This window comes from Centroberyx gerrardi, chromosome 23 (genome assembly GCF_048128805.1).
Source record: "Centroberyx gerrardi isolate f3 chromosome 23, fCenGer3.hap1.cur.20231027, whole genome shotgun sequence".
NCBI lineage: Eukaryota > Metazoa > Chordata > Actinopteri > Beryciformes > Berycidae > Centroberyx > Centroberyx gerrardi.
Window position 1 is genome coordinate 18,352,872 of NC_136019.1, and position 24,608 is coordinate 18,377,479.

The 24,608-nt window shown below is 44.7% G+C and overlaps 1 protein-coding gene across 3 annotated transcripts in view; it reads left to right on the forward strand.

The window, feature by feature from the left end:
- nrxn2b (neurexin 2b) overlaps positions 1 to 24,608 on the forward strand; it is a 603,500-nt gene that overhangs the window by 64,500 nt on the left and 514,392 nt on the right. For 2 of the 3 annotated variants that reach the window (XM_078281834.1, XM_071923519.2), the window contains exon 3: positions 23,080 to 23,109. The exons of the other annotated variant lie outside the window; for it this stretch is intronic. In XM_078281834.1, coding sequence (XP_078137960.1) covers positions 23,080 to 23,109 — 30 coding nt within the window. The remainder of the gene's footprint in view (positions 1 to 23,079; positions 23,110 to 24,608) is intronic. 3 annotated transcript variants of the gene reach the window in all.

Consider the following 24,608-nt stretch of genomic DNA (forward strand, 5'->3'; position numbering starts at 1 on the left):
GAAATCAAATCAAACGCGCACAATATTATCGATCGAAATCAAATTATAGAGACCAAACTCTGGCGAAAGCCCACTCGTTTAATTTGATTTGAAGGATGTGATGGCGCATTGTGCGGCTGCACTCAGCCCACACTTAGACTTCTGAATAGAGAAATCACCTCCTCAGCGAGTGAATTCATGCGGCCCGTGTTATGTCTATCAAAGCGTCTATTGTGGAAGCGCCTTCTGCTAATGTTCCCAAGTCAGTAAGAGCAGAGACACCCACGGGTGTCTGCGCCACTTCGCGTCGACTCCTGTTTTTGTGTCTTTTTCATCGTGAACGCAGAAGCTGATCCATATTCATATAGATATTCAGCTATTTCTGCAGTATTTCAGTTCCTTTGATGACACGGCGTACACGGCGAACATCTTCCTGGATATCCCCACGCAGAGCGGCCTTGACATTCGACCCGACACTCTTTCAGTAAAATCCTGAGAGAGAGGAGAGCGGAGCAAAGCAGGTAGAATCCTGGAGAGGCTTCTGCCAGACGGAGAGGTGAGGACTCTCCATAACCCTTATCTACGAAGCCCAGGGAGAAGCAGAGTGGGATGAGGCCCCGATGGGGAAAGGTGCTATTTGGTTTGCGGGGGCGAGACGCTACCCGCAGCGGGACGATAACGCCCGCCCTCCCCCTCCACCTTGACAAAGATCAGGCCAACTTGGCGATCGGACGCACCGGGCAGCTGTGAGGTCCTTAGCGTGGGATTTGTTCTACTCTTGCTGTATAAACAGTGTCTTATCTTATCTGGCCCCTGTCTGCTCCAGGCCGGACCCGACAGCATCTAGCCTGAGAGGGAGCCATCATTAGGGGGGGGGGGGGGAACTGATGTTTTCTCATCGGTGTGAACAGCAAAAAGCTGCATAGAGTCGCATTTTTTCAACCCCGATCTGGGTATGTCATACAAAATCCTGAGCCATGCGACTCGTATTTGAACGCTCAAATTGGAAATGGTCAGCATTGCCATGACAATACTGTAAGTCTTATGTCATTCACTTGAGACAGACGCTACAGCAGCTTGGCTGAGTCAGCGTTAGCATGGAGGACAATGGGACACAATAATGGAAACAAAGTCAAATAGCTGACTTGACTGGTATTTAGGGAAATGCTTCAATTCAGTCAAAACTACCCTGGATTCGAATCCAGTCCAGGACCTTTGACATCTGCCGTCCCCCTCTCTCTCCCAGTCTTTCCTGTTTGTCTCCACTTTTCATTCTCTAATAAAGGCTGAAAATGCCCAAAAAAACATAATCTTAAAAAAACATACCATAACCGAAATGTAGTAACAAAAACAGATGTGGCGCCTTGCAGTGTGAACGTAGCCTTTAAGTGGAATAACCAATGGAGAAATAGAGTTGGGAGGCTGCTACATTGTGTACTGTGTGTGTGTGCATGCTCACACACAGGTCTAAGTTTAAACTGTGAATAGATGAAGACAATCAGCTGGAGTGTGTTGCCTTATAAATATTTCACACTGATACGACAAGATAACCATCACCCTTACCACTCGTATTATCTTCAGCATTCCAAATCCCCGCTACACCACAACTGTGTTACCTGCTCGTCCATGTTGTTGTTGCTGCTGTGTGAGTGTTTTGCATCACAGGTACAAGCAGCTAACAACTGCACGTGTAAACAGATGGTAGATAAGACACACACGCACGCACACACACGCACACACACACACACACACACACACACACACACCAGAGACTGTGAGAGATTATAATGGAACTGTCTGTCAAGTCAAATCAGCGACAAACATGGAATATTTTAATCTAGTCCAGCGACAAACGCGAAGCAGGGCTGGGACAAGATTTCCACATCCAACATGTGTCTAAATAAAGAACATGCACCAGTTTGTTTTTGTTTTGTTGTTGTTTTTGATATATTGTAAACAGAAAATTAACTGGGCTGAAAAGCGTGCCTTAATCATATTTAAATCCCTCTCTTTTGTTGCTGTGAAACTGTAAGGGAGCCGTTTGGAAGGTGCCATATTCTTCAGAGACATACTTTTTAGTGCTTTTTTTTCCCCCAGTAGCATTGCTAACAAGTGCTAAAACCTTCTAACAAGACCTCAAAAACCCAAACTCTGATACAAGTTCTTTTTTTGGGATGGATTGAAGTAACTTGTAGTCAGATGGTGTGACGAATCAGATCCGCTCCTGAAAAAAAACAAACCCTGAGGTATCCCCGAAGGCGTGCGTCCTTTCACGGGAAAGTTTCGGTTTGTTTTTGAAGGTGTGTATCGTGTGTGTGTGTGACGTGTTTGCCCGTGCACCTGCACACGCAAGGTAAAAGGGTCATAAATCACTGTCTCCGTGTGCGAGCGTATGTTTGTGTTTTCCCTGCCTCCCTCGCCCCACCACGAGACGCCGCTCGTCCCGACAGCCGGGGATGGATGGGAGTCGTTATTATTTATGATGCCATCCACCCGTCGCCGCGTGGGCTGTCAGCCGCCGCGAGATGGTAATCGCGCAAATGCCATTTGGCGAGAACCTGGTAGATAAGTATCTGTGGTAAATAACTGTATGGTATGTGTGTGTGTGTGTGTGTGTGACAGAGAGAGAGATAAAGATAGGGGCGTGGATGGAGCCCTCTCCATACTGATCACATGTAACAGGTTCCAATTTAAATGTGGGAAGGCTTTCAGCTTCCCAGAGGATGATGCTAAACTGTGTGTGACTGTATTAAAGGTGCAACGTATAGTGTTTTATCATCATGTAATTACGGTAAACAAAGATCAGCAGCCTCTACACTGCATTTTACATTGTGTGCCACCTGGTCAGGCTTCATGGGAAATATGATGGATTGCTTTATGACACAAAACAATAAGTAATACACAACTTTATTCCAGTTCTACTATTCTAACTGCAGAGTTTCAACGTTAGCTTACCTTGTGGGAACGCAGATTTGTTGTCATCAAGGCCTGTTAGCGGCTTTTCTTCTTCTTCTTGCTCAAATACAAATGGAGCCATGCCAGAGAGTAGGGAGGGGTGGGTCAAGTAGCAACGTCCAGGAAGCAAAAAGGTTCACGGGAAATGTGGTTTTGATTTTGAGAAAAGTACAATGCTACATGTCGCACCTTTAAGTGTGTGTGTGTGTGTGTGTGTGTGTGTGTGTGTGTGTGTGTGTACAGTACATCTTTCATAATGCACAATAATATGTTCCAGTATCCATGTATGGACACATCATATATGCCTGCACTATTATACTTTATCAGAATCAGATCTAGCACAAGGTCAATATAGTTTTTTAGATCCATTTTAGTTTCACTTTAACTTTCTCATTCAGCTTAGTTTATTTTTTCCACAGAATTTAGCTTTTGCGTTCGTTCGTCCGTTTTACTCCAATTTAAAAGCAAAAGGCCGTTTGTGCGGAATGTTAAATGTGCGTTTAAAAAAATCCATCACTCATGTATTTTTTACATCATTTAAAGTGAATTCCTTCAAGTCGGGAGAATAATTTGCCTTCGTTAAAGAAATTACTGCTCTCTCCACGCTCCGAACGTAATCAGAATGAAAACTTAAAATGATCCATGAGTTTTTTTTTAGGTTTTTTTTTTATTTAGTTTCAGAGCCAGGCAGTCTACAGGGTGTCAGAAAAGTCTGGAGTCATAGGGAAACCACAGCCAGCGAGTACAAGAGTATCAAAAGAAGTGGGATTCAAACTCACGCCTCCATTCGGAGAAGACCAAAAGCCCCGGCGCCTTAGATCACTCCGCCATCCTGACAACTAGTCTGTCTGAGGAGAGCAAGTACAACATGAAATGAAAACGGTGTTATATACTCTTATCCCTATGATTCTAGAATTTCAGTTTTTGTTTTAATTTCAGCTTATGAAAATGTCTTTTCCACATTCAGTTACGTGAATGGATGTTTTGAAATGGATCCCAACACTAAGCATCCTCCCACCCGCCCAACACTACAGTTAGGCAGCTTTTAAGTGCGCTCGGTGCTGCTGAACGTACCCCAGATTTGCCCTAAAGGGGTGCTTCAGTGATGGTGTGTGTGAGTGTGTGTGTTGGGGTATAAGGGAGATAATGGGACCTCACTGGTAACTGGGATTGTTGGGCGAAGGGTTCAAACCCACACCACTTTCTCTCCATCTGTATCTTTTTCTCTTTATCTCCCCCTCTCTCTCTCTCTCACTCCCCCTCTCTCTCTCTCTCCCTCCCCTCACGGTGACATTTTTCAGGGGCTGTGTGACGCCATGAATGACAGCTAGAGGCTCTTTGGAGTGTGTGTGAGCAGAGTGGCCTGGCAGAAGGAGATAAGGAGAGGAGACCACACACATGCACACGCACGCCCACACACACACACACACACACACGCATGCATATTGTGTACGCACAAACAAGGACACACAAAACACACCACATACACAAAATCCAACGAGAGTGCTGGTGTCATTATAGAAATGTCTGTGTAATGTGTATACAGGCATGCACAACCACACACACACACACACACACACACACAAATATCCATCTTGTGGATGTTTTCCCCTATATACAGAGGCAACATTGTGTGTGCTCCTGCCACACACGCACACACACACTCACACACCCATACACTATAATGTTGCTACTCACTGTCACTGATTGATGTAACACAATAGTGATTCAAGTTATATTCAGTTCATGAAAGCTTTTACATTTGCTGCTCTAAACACCCGGTGTCTGGTAGGTGTTTCCTTGTTCATGTTAGTGAATAGTTTGAATTCTAACACACACACACACACCCACACACACACACACACACACACACACGCTGCATTTCCATGCTTGGAACCACTAAAAGCGTTTCCCGCTAGCGTGGGCCCTCTTTGTTTCAGTGTTGGTTTCTCCTCTAGGATATACAGTATCAGAGTCCTTTAAGTATGATTATCATGTTAGAGCACAGTTTGAATTCCAACACACACACAACAACACACACACACACACCTGTTGCACTGCCCTACTCCATCACTGCGTGAAAACACTAAAAAGTATTTCAACACCAACGCTCCCCCCGTAAGCCACAGATGCTCATCAATATGTATAGCCGTACCCGGTAACTCAGGGTGATACACGCACACACACACACACACACTCTCCACCACACCAGCGTAGGGCCCCAGCCACAGCTTGCCGCCCTGCCTCGGGGACGGCGGCGGCAGATGGCGCCTGTTCAGAAGCGCCGAGTACCCAGATCTGCTCGTCGGAGCCCCCGAGAGGCGCCGTTGATCATAGAAATGAAGTGGAGACGACACTGATCACTCTTCCGCCTCCTCCGCATCCTCCCCGAGCTCCTCTCCCCCCCTCTCTCTCTCTTTCCTCGCCGTAAATGCAAAAAAAAGAGAGAGATACTTAAGGTGCAGAAAGGGAGAAGGAGAAAGGAGGCATTGTCGGCGCTGAATGCAAACAAACCCGTATCTTCACACGGGAGGCGGCGCTCTGAGGGAATTTGGATGCAGACGGGGCCGCGCACCCACCTTGTTAACTAAAAAAAAAAAAAAAGAAAATAAGAAAAAGGTTGAATTGTCAATGATAACCCCTGAACAAAAAAACCCCAAAAAAAACACCTCTTGATTGATTTTGGTATTTCTGAGGCAGCTCTAATTATATACTTTTGTTACTGACACTGATGAAATACTCAGAAACAGTTATTGATTTGGTTGCCTGACTTTTCTTTTCTTTTTTTTTTTCTTCCTTGGCAGATCCAATCCACTACAGCTGGTATCAATCTTTATCCCAATTCGAGGTGCCTCTTTTAGCTGAGCAATTAGTTTTAATTACAGGAGCTTATATGGAAATTGATTGAAGCGGATCACCGTAATATGGGCTATTTCTAAGAGACCGCCTCCTTTCACCTTCGTACAAATGGAATTCGCTATACCCCCTCTCTTCTCTAAATGACATACAACGCATCAGACCTGATCAGATAGTATTTTCAGATACTTTTAATGGTTTTCAAAAGAAGGATACTACAACTTACACATAGAACATTTAAGATGTCACTATGTGAACTGTCCTAACCCGCTGATGCTCCATGTATTTGTAGTTGTACTTGACCCTTCTATGTTTCTACCATAATGATAAGGTATGCAAACTTAAAGCGGTTGATCATTTTGACCTAGGTTTGTACTCTGAAGTCATTTCATCAATGGAGGCAAGGCGCTTTAGAAATCCTAAGTGCTGGACTGAAAACCCTTTACGTGTGAAATCACTACGTACAGAGAAGGATAAGTATCGGTGTTACCTTGGCCAGTGGATAAGGGAATAATGGGGTCACAGGCCCAAGCAGACACACACACACATGCCACACACATGGGCGCCACACACCGACTATCCTAAAGAGCCCCACCAGGGATGAATTCATGGCCAAAGGACTGTATTCCATTGAGAGCACGTCTTCCATTTTCAATTTTCACCTCCCCCCCTTCTCTGATGAAGCTCTTTCTTTGGTATAAGACACACTGGATAATTGCATATAATTGGATTTAGCAGTTCAGTGACCTTGTGGTCAGTTTGTCTGACTTGACAATAGACAGCTAGAGAGACAGAGAGAGAGAGAGAGTCTGAGTTAGTGTGCACACTGTATGCGTGCGTTTATGTATGTCTTGGGCTTCTTAGAGACAAGAAGATCCAGGCGAGGCGTGTCTGCCTTATCCCTGGTGACCTGATGTCAGACGCCCGACAGTAGTCTTTAGCTCGCCCTGACACGGCAGAGTACATGTCCTGACTATTTAACGTATGCTAATGTTATCACTCTTGTGGATCACCGGAATCAATCTTTTTATAGTGTCACATAATAAGAAGTTCTAATAAGTGAAGGAGAGTAGCGGAGGGGCCACGGGGGATTTGAGGTCTTTGTGCCTCCAGCCGACACATTAGCATTCATAAAAGTACCGTGGATTAAAGTGGTAATCCTCGAGATGCTCGTTTTCTTTTTTTATTTGGTCTCCATCTTTGGTGCTCAGCGCTCGTTGCTGTGATGTTTCTGCACTGCTCTTCCCAGAGATCACCTGTCAATCAAACAGTGTGGGCGGAGCTTGGATTTTCTGTTGATGCAGTTTGAGTTTCTCTTTTCTTTGTCTGTTCAGCCATGGTGGCTATCACTGCTCATGCTAACTACCCAGTTCTTCTTCTGTTTATTCCAAACAAACCAGAGATGTAAAACGCATCAGTTCCCAGGCAAGACCTATCAGACACCGAGTGTTTAGAACAGCAAATGTAAAAGCTTTCATGAACTGGCTACAGGTTCAATTAGCTTCCTCCCATCTGCCCTCTTCAACTTGCTAAACTAGTGACCAAATAGTGACCTCCCTCCCACCAAACAGTATGAGGCACAGCCAACATATTTGGGCGTCTCTTGTCTCTTGTGCGCTCTGAGCCACTAATCCAGTTTCCTCCCGGCTCCTCGGGGATGAGCTGATCCAGCAGGCGGACTGGTATTCGGCACCGCACACACTGCTGGGGAAAGGGCTTCCATGGAGGGGAAGAGGAGAATCGAGTGCCAAGTAGCTGGTGAGTCAGGCAAGCAGCGTTCCTGTCTGATCTGCCGCCAGATTCCCGCCGTGGAGGTGGAGGTGGAGGTGGAGGTTGGAGGGAGGAGGGAGAAGGGTAGAGGAGGGTGGGATCACAGGTCAGGTGGGGGGACGGACAAGCCGCCCCTCGCCAATCAAAGCGACAACCTTTGGCTGTACACCTTTGTTGTTTTTGGAGGGAACATTTTTGGAGGGAAAAAAAACCCAAAGCAGGGGAGAGCGAAAAATAGCCCTGAGAACAGATTGAGCGGTTTTCTTAAAGAGCTGTCGCGGGACTCGGGAACAGCGCGGCGGATCGGGCGGATGAAGTCGTGACAGATGGGATCAGCGGAGCCTAGCGTAACAGTGCTATCTGATTAAGCAATCCCACGCCGCATGACTACTAGCCAAAACGACTGCGCCGGTGGTTTCGGTGCTGATAGCGGTGGCGAGGTTTATTCTGCGGTACAGTATTGCAGTCCCTAGGGCGCTGGCAGAGTACACCTTTTTGCACATGCACGCGCACACACACACACACACACACACACACACACATATCAGGTGTGGCTGCGAGATAACTTGGGCTTCTTGCACCTGAGGCTTGTGTTGGTCTCCAGAGGACTCCTAGGGGTAACAGGCTGCTCCAATCTGTTTCTCTTGCTATTTTAGATAGCCAGGTGCCAGAGACATGGATATGATTAATATGTCCCCCCCCCCCACACCCCCGTCTCTATTTTGCTATATTTTTCAAGCACAAAAATCTGAAGGTTTAACGCCGGAGTAAATACGGCGCTTAAAAAAAAAAAAAGCGGCTGTTGATTCCCTCGAGTCGGATTTCACGCGACTCTTGATTTCGCCTTTGCTGGCTTTAGAAGATAGTAATGTAATAAAATGCAAATTAATAGCGGGTCTGTGTTCGTTCCACTCGTCTGCACTTCATCAGTCTCGTTATGCTGGAGAATGCTTACAGTGAAACAATACAGCCGCGGCAATGTGGACTTAATGGGCTACAGGATTCCTGACTATATAAAACGGATTTACCCCCAAAGGCAATTTCGCCGCAGCTGGAAGATTTATGAAAGGATAAAGTTTATTCCATTGACCTATACCTGCGATCTCGGCTGAGTTTACCTCAGCCGCCAATGAACCAGATGAAAATATTTTTGTGAATATCATTGCTGAATCAAATGCCCCCCTTAATATAATTACTGGATTCTCTTATACGGTTTTATAACCTTTTTTCAAATGCAAATCCCCCTTGACTTTTCAGGGGAGAGCTCTATATATTAGGGTGGATAATGTAATAAAAACACACAATGGCAAACTTAATTGCTTGCTGAGAAAGACAGAGAGAGCGGGGAGAGGGGAAAGCGCGCTCTTCAGCGTGGAGGGCAGAGGAAAAAAAGGGAGGACAAAAGAAGAGGGGATGATGGAGGGTATGAAACGGAGTGAAGGGGAGATAAAGTCAGGGAGAAAGAGAGGGGGGAAAAAAGAGAAAGAGGAGATAAAAGAGCCGGGGAACACATGATAAATAGATGAGGGAGATGGAAGGAGAAAGACGAGAGAGAGCAAGAAAGAAAGAGAGAGCGGAGGAATGCGAAGCAGAATGAGAATACGCCAATATGGCTGTCGTCATGGTAGGGGAGACACTGGAGCCTGTTGCCATGCCAACGAGGGTCGAGCTGCAGCATCTCAATGCCTCAAAAAAAGGCCTCAACGCCGATGAGTGACTTTCAAGAAACAAAACAACAACAAAAAGAAAAGAAACCTTGTCGTTTCTATCACGTCGAAGGCAAAGAAATGGATTTGTGTCAGTCTTTCTTCTTTCTTTCTTTTCCTCTCTCACCTCCGTATTCTCGGCCCGCGCACGGCAGCTCATATATTTCCGGGAAATATAGCTGACACTTCAAGGTGGAGCGCTCCACATCGGCGAGGGGGAAAAATTATTAATGAAGGCAATAAAGGGCTTCAACCGTCTGCGGGCAGGTGGGATGATGTGGCGTGGAAATATGGGCTCCGCTCAACCTGGTAATTGAAGGCAAAAAGCCTCAATCACCTCCGCCGCTTACATTTAAACCCAACTCTTTGCATTATTATGAGTATTATTATTATTGCTTTTCCCCCCCCTCTTGCTTGTTTCCATTTTGTCGCTTTAGTTTAGCGCCGCCGTATCGTCCGCTTTTTCCCGGGGCCCCGTCATACGTGAAATACACTTTTCCGAACGGAGCCCGGCTATTTCACAGCACAGCGGCACCAGACGCCTCCTACATTGTGTTTAACATTGTCGAAATATTTGTTTACAAGGTTCAGTGCCGTTTAATTTTCTCGTGATCAACTCTCTCTCTCCCTCGTTCTTTCTCCCGCTCCCTCTCTCCTCCCGCTCGCTCGAACTCAGGAGCCCTTTTGTTTGAATATGCAGAGGACTTCTCTCTCCGCTGCTATTTGCTCAGTTTGCCTAATTAGAGTTTGGCGAGATGAAAGCAAGCAGCGGGGCTTTTTGCTTAGCGGTTGAGACTAAACGAGACACTGTTGTGTCTCAGAAGCAACTTGAGAGATGCCGTTCTTTTTTTGGGGGGGGGTTTGAGCGTAACTGATGTCATGTTGGCCCTGCCACTTTGTTGCATGACTTTAACTTGACAAAAGATGAAGGGAAAAAGTAGAGATCTATGCATTTTTCTTTTCCCATATTAAGAGTCCTTCTCACTTATCCTTGCCACATGTCTCCACATTTTCAGAACTGCTGCACATATTAAACATAATAGTCTATTTTTGGTTGCAAGGCAACGTTGCTGTGCTGCTATCCATACGCACTGCCAAAATATCCATCTTAACAAGTTATTTAATCCAGTATTGAGTCTTAAAATCTCTCTTAAAATCTGCCAGTGGGCTGCCAATGCAATTCAACTTGTTTCAGAAACTTTCTTGAATCAACTGCCATTTTCTTGATCCTAGTAAAAGCGATCCGCCTTATTTTAAGATACTGTGTTTCAAGGAAATTCCTGAAACAAGTGACACTGCATGGGAAATGAGCGGAAAGCGTTCACTGCATTTGAGACTAAATGACTTGTTAAGATGAATATTTCTGCAGATGCAGTGCATGCAACATGGTGTCTGGGCCTGTCAACACCAGTTTAAGGATCCTCTGCGGTGGAGTTTATTCACCACCGCGCAGGAAAGGAAACACACCATAATGCTATTACGAGCACAGAGAGTACACCAGTTGGGACTACTTCATACTCAAACTCAGTTACATCAAGCCGTCTATCTTTCCCCACAAAGGGGATTCCGGGCTCGCGAAATAGGCACATGAATTATGAATAAATTTGTTACACAATTTCCATTAATTTTGCCATAATTACCCAACTCCCTCTCAAATGACTCAACTTCCTGGAGCACCGCAGATTCGCATGGTCTAATGGTGTTTACCCGGCCCAATGAGCTAGATGAAGTTAGCACGTCGTCTCAGTCGGAGGACATTAATTTCCCATTATGGGATGCTGTTGCGGTTACCTGCTGAGGCACACCCCCCTGACGCAAGACAGGGGAGTCGCCCAGTCGAAAACCTCATAGGGAGCTGCCGCATTTCCAGGAAAACACTCATTACTTTTTCTTTTTTTTTTTTTTTTTTGTTGTTTTCTATGAACACGAAAATGCAGTTAACTGCTGCGCCGTTAGCGGAGAGAGGAGCGCGGCATGAGCTCCTAAACGCCAACCGACCGAGGGGAGAAAAATTATCAAAATGAAACATTAAACATCAACAAGCGCTCAAGGCAAGGTGCTATCACGCACTAATGTCCCTGTGGATTAGTTCGCCTCCGATTTGAGCTTCCGTGGCTCCGAGGACCAGCAGGGTTTTTTTTTGTTTTCCCCCTCTCTCTCTCTTGCTCTCTCTCTCTCTCTCTCTCTGGCATGGGTTTACTTCTGGTCTTTGGAGGCTGCGGCAAGCAGGCAAGTGACAGGAGGGAGCGCGCTGCCAAAAAATATCCGTCTTAACAAGTAAATGAATCTCGTATCGAGTTGTAACATCCTTTTATTAAAATGTGGGCCAATCTGCCAAAACGGTATCTAACGAAAATCAATTTGCATCCAGTGAAAATCAATGCGTTTTAAGTGTTTTCTTAAATCTTGAAGTGTCATTTTCAAGATATTGCCACCTGTTTGTAGAAATGTTTCCATCAATTGGAAACAACTGGATTCATCTCACCCGATTGGCAGAATTCTTTTACTTGTTTTAAGTAAGATTTAAAGACTGAATGCACTGTGTCCAATCAAACACAAATCAAGAAAGAGCGAAAGGGAAAACATAAGGATGGCTTGAAATGATGCCACTAGGCCGAGCTCAGGGTGTGCGTTGTGTGTGTGTGTTTGCATGTGTGTGTGTGTGTGTGTGCGTGTGTGGGGTATCTTGGATGGCTTTCTGCATACAAATCTCCTAATCGTCCACTTGAGAGGGAACTGGCTTCCTCTCTTCCTTCCTTCCTTGCAGCCCGTCTCTCCTCCACATTCGGACGCGGCAATTACAGCGCCGACGTCACACACACACACACACAAAAAAAGAGAAAACGCCTGAAAGGGGAGCCGCTCGTTTTGACGCCCGCTCCCCCACTTTCAGCTTCCCCTAATGAGTGGAGTGCTGAAGTGGCAATCAGAGGCATTCACTCCATCAAATTGGCCGTGGAAAGAGGGTGGATGGACGGATGGAGGGAAGGGTTTGGCAGGGAAAGAGTCGGTGAGGATGCATCTGCGGCATTGCCGGTTTGAAGATTAGGAGGAGGAGAGGAAAAGGACAGATGGATACTCTGAGACGATACCAGATCTCCATGGGGACTAATGATTAGTTTTGACCTCGTAGACGGAAGGAAGATAGAGGTCAGAAATAGATCTTATTGGTTTCCACAAGATGAACCTGATGTGGCTCCTTCAGAAGCTAGACGCTGAAAAGAAGAAAGGAAATAGAAACAATGGGAAGGACAGACAGAAGAAGGAGATTTAGCTGATTTACTGTAATTGTAAGACATGAGAGGACACTTTGTTTTGCTCTATTATGGCAGTTTGCCTCATCACTGGCCCCTCCTTTTGAAGTGAATGACAATGATTGCTGTCTTTACATAAGCGAGGAAAAAAAATACTGTAGCTCCTCTGAGCATATTTCAGTCTGGCTGGCGCAAATCAGCATAAGTGAGGAAATCACCCAAATCTCTCCTCGTTCAAGGCAAAAACAGTGAAATTTGTCCAAGCTCTCTGCCTCGACATATGGAGGTCCTATTTATTTATGAACTGTTTAATTAAGACGAAACAGCAACTGTTCGGATCTCTCACTCCTTGCCAATCTCCGAAATGCTCCAATTTATTTTCCCAGACATATCCCATGACATATTAGCTGTGTTTTAATGAACAAAATGTGAGTCAAAGTGATTCACTGAGCTTTATGCAATTAATTAGGAAAGGTGGGGGGGAGCATGATATCTTGATATGAGATGTTTGTTTGTAAATTGCCACCGTGCAGCGGAGAAATGAACACAGTGATTTCAGGCATGCGCGTATACACCTATGCACACACACACACACACGCAAGGTTATAATAATTGCGTGATTTGTATTACCTATTTCATACATCCAATTTAAAACAGGAAAACCAGCAGTATATAGTGTAGAATAGTCATTCCCAAAGTGGGATCAGGACCTCCAGGGCGTCCCCAGCAAAATGAGGAATGGTTTAAATTTCACTTTAATTTAAAGCTGCACATGGCAAGATTTTGGGGCCAGCACCTACACTGAGTGTAAAATCACCAAAGTAATGACTGCTTATCACCAGAGGTGTCCCCAAAATCAAGAAAAAACAAGAATCTTGCGGGTTAGCACTTTGAGAATCCCCCGTTCTCACACTCACCTCCTCACACACCATCCCAAAACTGACCTGTCTGCATTGGATTCCATACACCTTTTCTGGAAAACCTCGGCCCTATGCAGTCTTAATTACGATGATGTGGTGTGGCCCTGCCCAGACGCAAGTTTGACTGGTAAATCACATAATTCGACGGGCCTCCAAACAACCCAGTGCGACTGGTCCTGACAGATGATGGCTGTTGCTGCTGTGTAAAGTGGAAAGTGACCATAAAGATTTAATGCTTCCCTCGCTCAGCTTAAGTGCCTTGCCTGGGGTCAACAGTTCCCCGTGGTATTCCCGAGGAAATCACATGCACACTCACACATACCCACAGACCCACACACACACGCAAACACTCACTCACACACACAGGAAGAGGAGAATTTTGAAACACTGTCAGAGAAGTAGAACATTTTCCATCTGAATCTAGGTCATTCCGCAGGATGTCACTAGTTTGAAATAGTGACGTATTGAAATTCTGGACCAAAAACCTTCAAAACCAAGAAACAAGCATGCACATATATATGTATATATATATATATATATATATATATATATATATATATATGTATATTAGATTATTTTGGGGTATTTTTGCCTTTGTTACAGTGAAGAGAAACAGGAAAAATAGGGGAGAAACAATTGCTCAGTCAATCCAGCAGTTAGCTTCAAAGTTACTATGGTTTCAAATCACATCATACACTATTTCAGTAGGGAAAACCTTGTTTGTTCAGATAAACACAGCTCTTCTGTACTGTATTAAAATATAGAGTCTGCACACATTTGTAATGCGCTCACTGTAGTGAAACTATTAAAGCATGAAAGTGATGTTTTGATCTTGGAAATACCCCATGATACAGTGGTGAGTCTTAAATAGACAGAATAGAATGAAAAAATACAATATCCAAAGCATACTGTGGATACATGTAAGACAGTGAATAAACCCAGCACATATTTTGACCTTAAATAGATGTTGATATGATAGTCTGCACCAACAATGAAAGCCTGTGTAAATATAGTGCCAAAATGAAAGTTAAGGTGATGAAATCAGGACCTAAATATTTTCTGATCTTGTTTTGTTTGGGTTGACATTGAACTAGACCATGTCGAAGTCCGCCAGATGCTCGCTGGAAACGTACCGATGCAGATGCCATTGCATAAATCCTGCTTTATGCTGCATGCTCGCTGAACTACAGATGGATTCTTTGCTTCAACCCCAAGAAGAATCAAGCTTTGATTCATTCAGAACTCAAGGTTTGCTCTTTTCAGTCATTTGCAAGATACGAGGAATGCGGTGGTAACTAGTCGGTCGAGAGGCCATCGATTTTTTTTTTTTTGTGTTGCAATGTAATTTATATGGCTCTACTGTAGAACGTCCAAGACAGAATGGTCCGCAGCGCTAAAGCAGGATAGATGCAGGATAAATGCATGAAGGGCCACAGTTGCTGCGACTGTAATGGATTCTACACTCTATATAACCAAAGACACTGAAATGACCTGGACAGCAGACCAGCTAGGTGTTCTTACTGTCCTGGAGGAAGCTCTGACTCAATAACTTTTGATGTATTGACAAGAGCTTAGCCTATTGACCATAGGGACCGATGGATCAGAGCCGTTCCAGTGGACACGTAACTCTGTTTGAGTTGGGGTCAATGAGGACCTGAGGTAAGCATTTGACATGGCTTCACCTCGGCAGGACTGGCTACGGTCCCAGTTGTAGAAACATCAATAAGGCATTTTGATGTTTAGCAGAGCAGTGGCAGCAAGGAGGACGGTTCTTGGAAAGAGATGTAATACAGATTATGCGCAAGACTAGCGCGGGCCTGCGCTCGCTATCAGCCTTTCATCTCGTGTTAGAATCACAGCGAGCGAGCCGCAGCCGCGCGACTCGCCGCGGCCGGTTAGCCGCCGCGGACCCGCCGAACGAGCTTTTCACTTGATGTTAAGAGTGCAGAACTTAACATGTTTTCCCCCCCGTTTGAAATACGACGCGCCCTATCTTAATTATTAAAAGCGCGCAAAGACATGGAAGCCTTTAATATCAATCCATCAGTGCCTGCGTGATTTTAGAGTGCTTCCTACCCCTCTACCTCCCGCTATCTCTCCCCTGCTCTCCCTCATAGAGGAGATATCTACAGTGAATTATTAAAGCACTTTAAATTCCGCCAGAGTTTCTATATTACTTAAGCTGTGCAAAGACACTATGCATTATAGATCAGCCTACCGAGATGAATATTATTCACATTCAGTCAGAAGCGTTTCCCGACATCTTTTAAACAAATGTTTTTACAAATCGCTGGGGTTTCGTTGCCGGGCCCTCGAGGACCGCGCTCGCACTTTTTTTTGGGGGGGCGATGGGAACCACACAGCGATGATTACGCTGTGAAACTTTATCCGTACCGGGGCGTAGTAAAAGCCGGTGATTTGTGGACGTGTCAAACGTTTTGGATATTGTGCAGCTTTATTTCCCGAGCCAAGGGTGCACCGAGCAATAAGCTGCACATAAAAACATTTATTGTTCTTATTTTATACTTCATGACTTTTATACACTTTGATATTTCCTGCTTTTTGGTAATGCGTATTCCCACTAAAGTCATCAACGGCAGTATCTTCAAAATTGCTGCGCGTCCGCTATTTTGGGAGCGGAAAGCAAGGGGGATATTTTCCGGGGAGCGGCTGCTGTGTCGGGGCGGCGTGTGCCTTCAGGAGGCACGTAAAGCGCGGCGGCCATATGCCGGCGCGAGAGTCCTTGGAGGACGACGCTATTTAACATGCCGTCCCAGCGCCACAGGGGGGTCGCAAAAGCAAACACATCGCTCCTTTCCGACTTTGGTCTATGTGTCCGTCTGATGAACGAGGGATGGAGGAAGCGAGGGGGGGAAAAGGAGGTGAGGAAGAGAGGATGGGAGGGGAGGAAGAGATAATGATGATGACTCCCATTCTTCTCTGTCCCCTCCATGTGTGTGTTGTTGCTCCCACCCTGAGACCCAGCACATCTGTTCGTATGTGTGTGTGTGTGTGTGTGTGTGTGTGGGGATGATGAGGCTCATCATGCTCTGTGAATGCTGTTTGGAGAACACTGAAGGATGGATGGATGTGTGACAAGGTCGTTCAAGAGCGTACCTGTGGAACGTTGCTTTGCAAGACATAAGAGGTGTTTCCAATAAAGAAATGTACCAATTCATAAATCTATTTATCTTATGATAACTTTTGATGAATCCCGCATTTGACATATATCTATTGGCCTTTAAGAAACATGCTTAACGCTTACTTGAAGTCATTTATCCAATGTGTTTCTCCCTTTGACATTATTGAATGGGACTGTAGGTAAATATTACATTTCATATGATGTCTGGTCATTGCTGCAATGAATGTAGTTCAGATTAGACTGATCGCTGGCATTTTGTGCATTGGAGGTTGATAAATAGACTTTTAACAAAAGGTCAATATCAAACCAATATATCAACAAACTGATATATTGGTCCAACCCAATGCTTTACTATGTCCTCACTCTGTTGCCATCATACAGTATCTGGCAAGACACTGGTGTTTGAGCCACCAAGAGTCATTTGAATGAACTCAGCAATTTGTTTTTTTGTGAAACAATAGTGGCTTGGATTCATTAGACCTGAAAGCAGACGAGAAAAAGAGTAGAAGGAAGCGGCGATAAGGGAAGGAAGAGGAGGGAAGAGGAGAGCAGAAGGCAGCTGCAGCTGGCTGATGGAGGGCTGGATGTGGAGATGGGGAGCAAGAAAAGAGATGGAAAAAAAGAGGGGGGAAAACAGAGGAGAAGAGGTAACGGGCCAGATTAGACGGAAGCACGTCTCTTCCTAATGACAGAATTATGACCCCGCTCCATCTGCCACTCAATCATCTCCAGCCAATCGGAGCCCCTCTCCGAGCGGCGCCGGTTCCGTTAGGCACTCCCATCTGTACTCACCGCGGAATTAAGCATGTAATCAAACGCTCAGATGTCGAGGAGGAGGAGAGATTCATAGTTTGGGCTTGATTTTCGTCACGTTCCCCAATATGTGTGGGAAGTGACACTGCTTGTGGCTGCGGTAATTTGATTTGAGCTCCAATACGGAGGCAAAAGGGAAAAGCTAAGTGAGACGGAGCTTTACCCTAAGTCTGTTGTATGCTGATCCTTATCCGTCTCGTAGTGATCAGTAATTGAAATTTTCAGTCATGCCCTCCCTTCTCGCTTCTCAAAACCACTTGCTAGTGAAAGCCGTCGCATCCTGATCAGGATCTGGCACATTTGGAGTCTGGCGTCACTTCTGCCAAGACAACATATTGTCTGTGTGTGTGTGTGTGTGTGGCTTCCTGCGTGGGTAGGAGTGTGGTGCAAAGAGAAAGTTTGTGATTGTGCGTGCGTCAAATCACAGACGCAACAACACAACTTTCTAATTTACACTTTCACCCTGTGACACCTCGGAGTGAATGATGCCTGCTGATTGAATTGTGGCTTTCCGCTGCGACCCTGCGACCCCGTCTGCATCGCTGTGGAGGTTGCCAGTTGACAACTTACTGCCACCCTCCTCTCCCTTCTTGTTTCCTTCCTTCTCTTCTTCTCCTTCCATGTCTCTCTTCCTCTCCTGTAAAAGTGCCTCTTTCTCTGGACGAGAGGAGGGGGCGGGTGGAAAAAACGGAGGGATGAATGATTTGGTATGCACCGACAGCACCGTTCTGTTTCATTGCAGGAGCCTTCGCCTTATCTCCTTAATGGATTATGAGCGAGGGAACAAAAACAGAGGGAGGCAGAGTGAGAATGATTGGACTCCCTGCAAAGGGCCGGCAGGAAACGGACTGCAGCCAGATAAATAGAACACTCTGCCTGTACATTTCCTCTGCCCCCGAATCACAGATGTTATTAGGGGAGAGGACAATAGAGACAGCTTGTAGTCGAGAGTCATTTGGGCGTCTGTGGTCTTTGCATTCCGATTTGCCCGCCGGCTGGCGGTGGTATAGGCGTTCGCTTTGTGCATTCGCAACACGAGCAGTTGGCCCCTGGAGGCCTGCTCATTTTCTTCTCTGAGACATCGGTCACCATCTTTTCCCTCGTTTGTCGGGCAGGAAAAGTAGGCCGCACCTGAACTTTTAGGCAACTTTACCCATCAAGGGTCGATGAAACAGCTCAAGTATCCAGTTCTTTGTCCTGTACAATTACTGTACTTGGTGATTGAAGTTGTTTTGATTCTCATTATAGGTATAGATTTTGTGGGGGAGACAGCGGGACATGTCCCCCTCAATATTAGGAGAAGGGTGAGTTGTCATTTATTTACATACCATACTGTATTTTTACTCACTCTGTGTTGTTAGAAGCAGCTGAGTTTCACTTTAAGCACATTTTTCTTTGGCTTTGGACACAAGAGCAAACCCTCCTTGGTGGTGGAGCGTTTTGCCTAGTTGTTTGAAACTCATTTTAATGCCTTTCAAAGGCAACAAATTAAGCACCGCACTGGCATAAAGCCCAGGGGTGCAGGGGGTGCGGTTGCACCTGGGCTCGCAACGTTAGGGGGGGCCCAACACTAAATACAAAATGGGCCCCCTGGCATTCAGATGTGAATAACTGACAAGTGTAGTTTGTAAAACGTCTGTACTATCTTGCAATTGCAAGCTATGTGTTATTCAGTGTGTAATGGTGTAAAATTTGTACACATTTTTCATGATTTTGAATTGCATTCAGTCGATTTTGTGATGTGGCTATGTTGGGGAACAGGGGGGATGCCGGGATGGGGGGGCACCTGGGCCCCTTGTAAACCTTTTACGCCCCTGCAGCCATGTTTCATATCTTGATTAATGTTTGCATTGATTAAAGTTCAGATCTGTGGCTCAGTTTAGAAATATCTTACTGTATTTCACATTGACCAGCAATTCTCCTCACTTTGTAAATGTATATCATTTGTTTCAGTCTTTCTGATGAAGTGAGGGAAAATGGAGGTGCAGTTAGGCCACTATTACGCCCATCGTGTGTCAGAATGATTTGTTGCCCAGTTTGTTCAGAGTGTGTCCCGCCTAAAGTTGAAATGAAACCTTCGCCCTCGATTCTGATTATGTGTCAGCGTTGCTATAGAAGTTGTCCCACCTCTCCTTTTTGTACATCCTTGATTCAAGAGGTTAATTGACATCATCGTCTGAACGATCGCCATCCATACTGTTCCTCTAGATTACGGACCTGTTGATTTGATCAGCGTCGGCCACAATGAAACCAGCGGGTGCACAAAATTCCTTTTTCTAAATGGAAGGTCAGAGTAATTGTAGATTAATACTAGAGTACAAATCTCAAGTGTTGAGAAACGCCAAACATGCCTCACATATTTTACAGATGATTCCGGTACTCAGTATTTAAGGGCTGGAGCCATCAGCGGCGCGGAATGTGTTTAAGTCTAAGTCTTTTAAAGGTATAATATGTAACATTTCCACATTAAAATGTCTGAAAACGACTAGACCTATGGTATATATTTTGTTGAGTTGTGTACTTACATTATCCCAAATGTTTCCAACAATGTTCAAACCCAGAGAAATCCGTAATTTTATTCAAGGTAACGGTGCGTTTCATTTGGTCGCCTGTCAATGGCGTCATATCCCCTTTACCCCCTAACTTCCGGGGAAACACGGGAGACACCAGCTGATACGTCAGAGAGTGCGAAAGGAAGTCGGCGAACTAGCTAGCTAGCCACTCTGTTGTTTTTTTCATTATATTGTTTTTATTGCTCACTCGTGATGGATCACGATTATTCATTCCCGTTTGCTGCGCGTTCTGTTGCCGAAGCTGTCCCTGTAAAAAAACCTCCCATGATCCCACGCTACTTCACGACGTCATCAAGCTACGTCTTTTGTTATTGTTTTGATTGAGAGACCCCTAGTGGCAGAAATTACATACTGTGCATTTAAGCAGCAAAATGCTTGACTTTTCATGTGTTGAACTCTGTTTATGCCAATGAATGATGATCTTGCAGACATCTAAAGCCTCCCAAGGACAGCAGCACTCCAATTCCTTGATACTGAAGGGGTTCTTAGATTGAGCCATGTCTTGGTATTGATCAAGCAATGAGCAGTTGACTTGAAAGGATTGGGAGGTGAGTGATATTCTGACCTTTTTGGGCCGTTGGACCCTTCTAGTCCAACAAACCCAATGTTGTTGATATTCTATGATGCCTGTGGTCAAATCCAATTTATTTCAGCCATGTGGATTGTCAGTAAAGCTTGCTTTAGGTTATAGTTAAAGGATAAGGCCGGTGTTTTTTAATGCATTGCTTACCGTCAACAAAGCCTATGAAAATAACAAAATCAACAATGCGTTTGCTCTACTCCCGTTACTTTCTGACTTCACATGTACCGTTTTTAGCCGTCAACCCGGAAGAAATTGGCTATTTATAATTGTAAGCTAAAAACCTTTAAATACAGATCACAAAGACATAGTTTCAATTTTAAAAATCGCTAACTGTTACCACGAAAAGTCAGACTGTTGTAGTTATTACCAAATCAAATTCAAATGGGAACAAATTCTTCATTACGCCGGGGACTATTTTCAGTGCTACAGAACTACTTTCCTGCGATCGCAAACGTGTTTACAGTCGGCTTATTAAGTTGTTTGAGGAAAAAGTCAGTTGGCCCGGTGCATCGTGATGATGAAATATGCTGCCCAGAGCAACGGCATGGCTCTGTGACGTGTTTTTAATAGTTTTTTTTAATACAATGGAGTTCTATGGCTGCTGGGACATGGCTTCATTGGGCATCGGCTACATGGACGAGACTTGTTGGCAAAACAAAATCATTGCTGATTTTGTTATTTTCATAGGATTTGTTGACGGTAAGCAATGCATTAAAAAACACTAGCCTTATCCTTTAAGCTCATGTTTCCATTTTTCCTCCAGTTGCACTTGTTTATTTTGATGTTTGCTTCCATTTCTACGAAGGAAGACAGACTATGTTTACATGCACACATTCGATTAAGCTGTTTATTTACAGAATTTGTTTTTGTGAATGTTAAAAATGCACATTCCTCTTATTTCCTCTTATCATAAATGGCAATCATTTTGTTTCTGTTGCCCCATGTAGCTTACCCAAAGAGGCATGGAGGCTGGATGTAATCAAATATAGTGGCTGTAAATGGTAGCAACCCCTATTGTGTGTACATACTATAATCAGTGCTCCACATGCCTTAACTTTTGTATGAATACCCAAATATGACCGCAATCAGTTTAGCATTGTCTGACTGTTACACATATTTTCATCATATTATGCTCACAGTCACTTTAAGATTGGAGTATGCATGTAAACATATGCTGTGATTCTATGTAGTATAACATAAAACAGCTCTCTGAAAGTGTTTTGGTTCTAAATAGACTTAGGAATTAATTTTAAGCACTGGACTTGATGCTATTCTGAGATATTCTAACATGTGGAGAGAAGGGGTGATTCAGCCCACGACTGCTTCTGTGACAGTTTGGAAAGTGTGATTGCTATTTCTACAGGGATATTTCTGTGCTACGACTGGAGACAGATTGGCTCTCAGTGCGAATGGAGTTTTACCAGAGATTGGAAGTATTTTGTGTGTGGCAGTTTGGTAAGAGCTACTCTTTGGTAAGCTACTCTTTGAGTCTCTTCGCCTGTTATCCCAGCAAACATTTTTGGTGTTGAATAGATGTTGATGCGACCGCCTGCGCCAACATTGGAAACCTGTGTACATATAGGGCCAGGATGGAAGCTGAGATGACGCCCCTAGTCGTTCATAGCTGCTACCTGCATCGTTTTGTGAAATTGGGGCCTAAGTATCTTTCCGGTATTGGTTGAAAACAGTTTCCAAAGCTGTTTTAATATGATTTTTTTATCATATTGTGAAATGTTTGTGCTCGTTTGGGTTGCCGCTGAACTTGGCCACCTCCTGCATGACGCCATCTGTCAAACACTTGCTGGGTATCCTTGTGTGATTCAGAGGTTAGTCAATGGTAAATATAGCGGACCTACAACAGCAGGAGCTCCTATTGGACATCTTTATTTCTCTGAAATGTATTGATCTCCGGTTTTGGCGAGATGCGTGTAGAACGGCATAAGCTAAAGCAATATTTTAGACCGCTGTTGTAATGCTGTACACATTTATCTGTGTTGGAATAATCTTTGGCTCTGGGCTATTTCAAACAACACAGAGAATTTCTCCTGTAGCGTTTTTTTTTCTCTCCTGGCTTATCTTTGACCCTCTCGCTGTGAGACCTTGAACAGCTAAGATTCTGTTTTTTCTCATGATGTGTGTACAATAGGAGTCGAAGAATCCAGTTCAAGCCTTCTCTGCCAAACAGTTCTCTGTGTGTTCCATAAGTACTCCAGAGGAAAAAAAAGCATTTGTGCGAGCAATAGCCTTCGGGGGTTGCGCCAAATGAAAATGCTTTTTTTTCTAAAAACCCCCCACACCTCACTCAAGAAGTGTTTGCTTGTTTTCCGTTACTCTTCTCTCTTCTCTCTCTCTCTCTCTCTTTCTCGTTTTTTTACCTTTGATTTGAACTCTGACATCCAAGTCTGCCCCAGGATGTCTGTCACAAACTGCAGTCCAACGTTGTGACAATGCTTTTTTTCTTCCCGTGCCTTTTATGACCTTCTTTTCTTCCTCTTTCTGTTCTTTTTTTCTGTTCTTTCCCTTTCAAGGTCTGGCGCACCTGACGTTAAACAACCAAGGTATGGGTCCATTCCTTTTTATTTTGGTTCTCTTTTTTTTAAAAATTTTTTTTAGAGGAATCGAATCAGCCTCTTCGCCCCCCGCCCCCGACCCCCTCGATACTGCTGCTTTTCCTCCTCTGCTCTTTTCCCTTCCCTTCCCCGCCGCATCCCTCCATTCCTTCTCCCTCCCTTGTCTTTTTTACCCTCAGCAACATCCTCCCCTCTCTCTCTCTTGCCCCACCTTCCTCTCCTCCCATCTCTTTCCGGTTTTTTGGTTGTGCTTCCCGCTCTTCCTCCCTCCCTCGCCCCACCCGCCGCCATGTCTTCGTGCTTTTCCGTGACCTCCACCACTGTCTGTCCCACCCCTTGTCCTGTCCTCTGGCTCACGTCCTGGACCCTCACCTCTGACCACCTTTGACCCCGACGACCTGACCCCGGGGCTGAAGGTAACGCTTTTCTGCTCTCCCTTTTGCTTGGGTTTGAAAAAGAAAAAAAAAAAAAAAACAGCTGCTGATTCTATTGGAATTGTGTTTGTTGGTCAAAGTGGAAAAAAAAAAACGAAAAAAGTGTCCAGATTCCCATTCACTAACACTTCAAGGTGAAAGTGTTGTCGAATGCACAGAGTTTCTCATCACCACTCTGCTGACATTCCCATTGTTTGGCATAAGAATTTTTATTTTATTTTTTAAAAGGCTACATTTGAAGTTCCAAGATGTGGCATTCTAGTGACATGAATGATGATTGTCCAAACTTAATTCATATTTGCTAGACTGCTTTTTAATGGAGAAATTGTGTTTGGGTTTTTTGATGTTGATTTTGATGTTGGATATTGATTTTTGCTGTGATTCTGTGCACATTTACATCACAAATGCATCTTACACCAAGGGCTTTTCTCCACCACACCACACACCAAACACCTGATTTTAAGAAACATCCTCTCTTGCTATTTGCTATGCCTCTGTTTTATTCTCCTCAACTGCTGACCTTTCTCTGCACCTGACCTCCCAGTGAGCGCCTTCCAGACAAAATATGATAACAGGAAAATTCATGAGTGAGAACTGTTTTTTGATGCGGAGTTTTGCTGTAATTCCGCATACATTTACAGCACAAATCCATCTTGCACCGAATCTCCAACACAACAAACGTCTCATTTTAAGAAACATCCACTCTCGCTACTCGCTATCCCTCCGAGTTTTCTTCTCCTCATCCTTTGACCTTTCTCTGCCACTGGACTCCCAGTGAGGACCTTCCACGGAAAGAGCGATAACGGGAAAAGTTCATGAGAGAGAAAGGAAGAGAAAGAATGCAGGAGCCAGTGAATGTTCTGACCTTTACTGGTGTGGGGAGAGCTTCGGCGCAGTCCGTGATCCACGCGGACTTGAGCAATGACCTCGTTCCTTTGACTCAACCCTTCACTCTCCATCTGTCTCACTGTTTTCTCTTCAGTTGTTTACCCATGGCCGAAAGATACTGAACAATTCAGGGTAAAGCCCAAGATGTGTTGGTACATTCTAAGG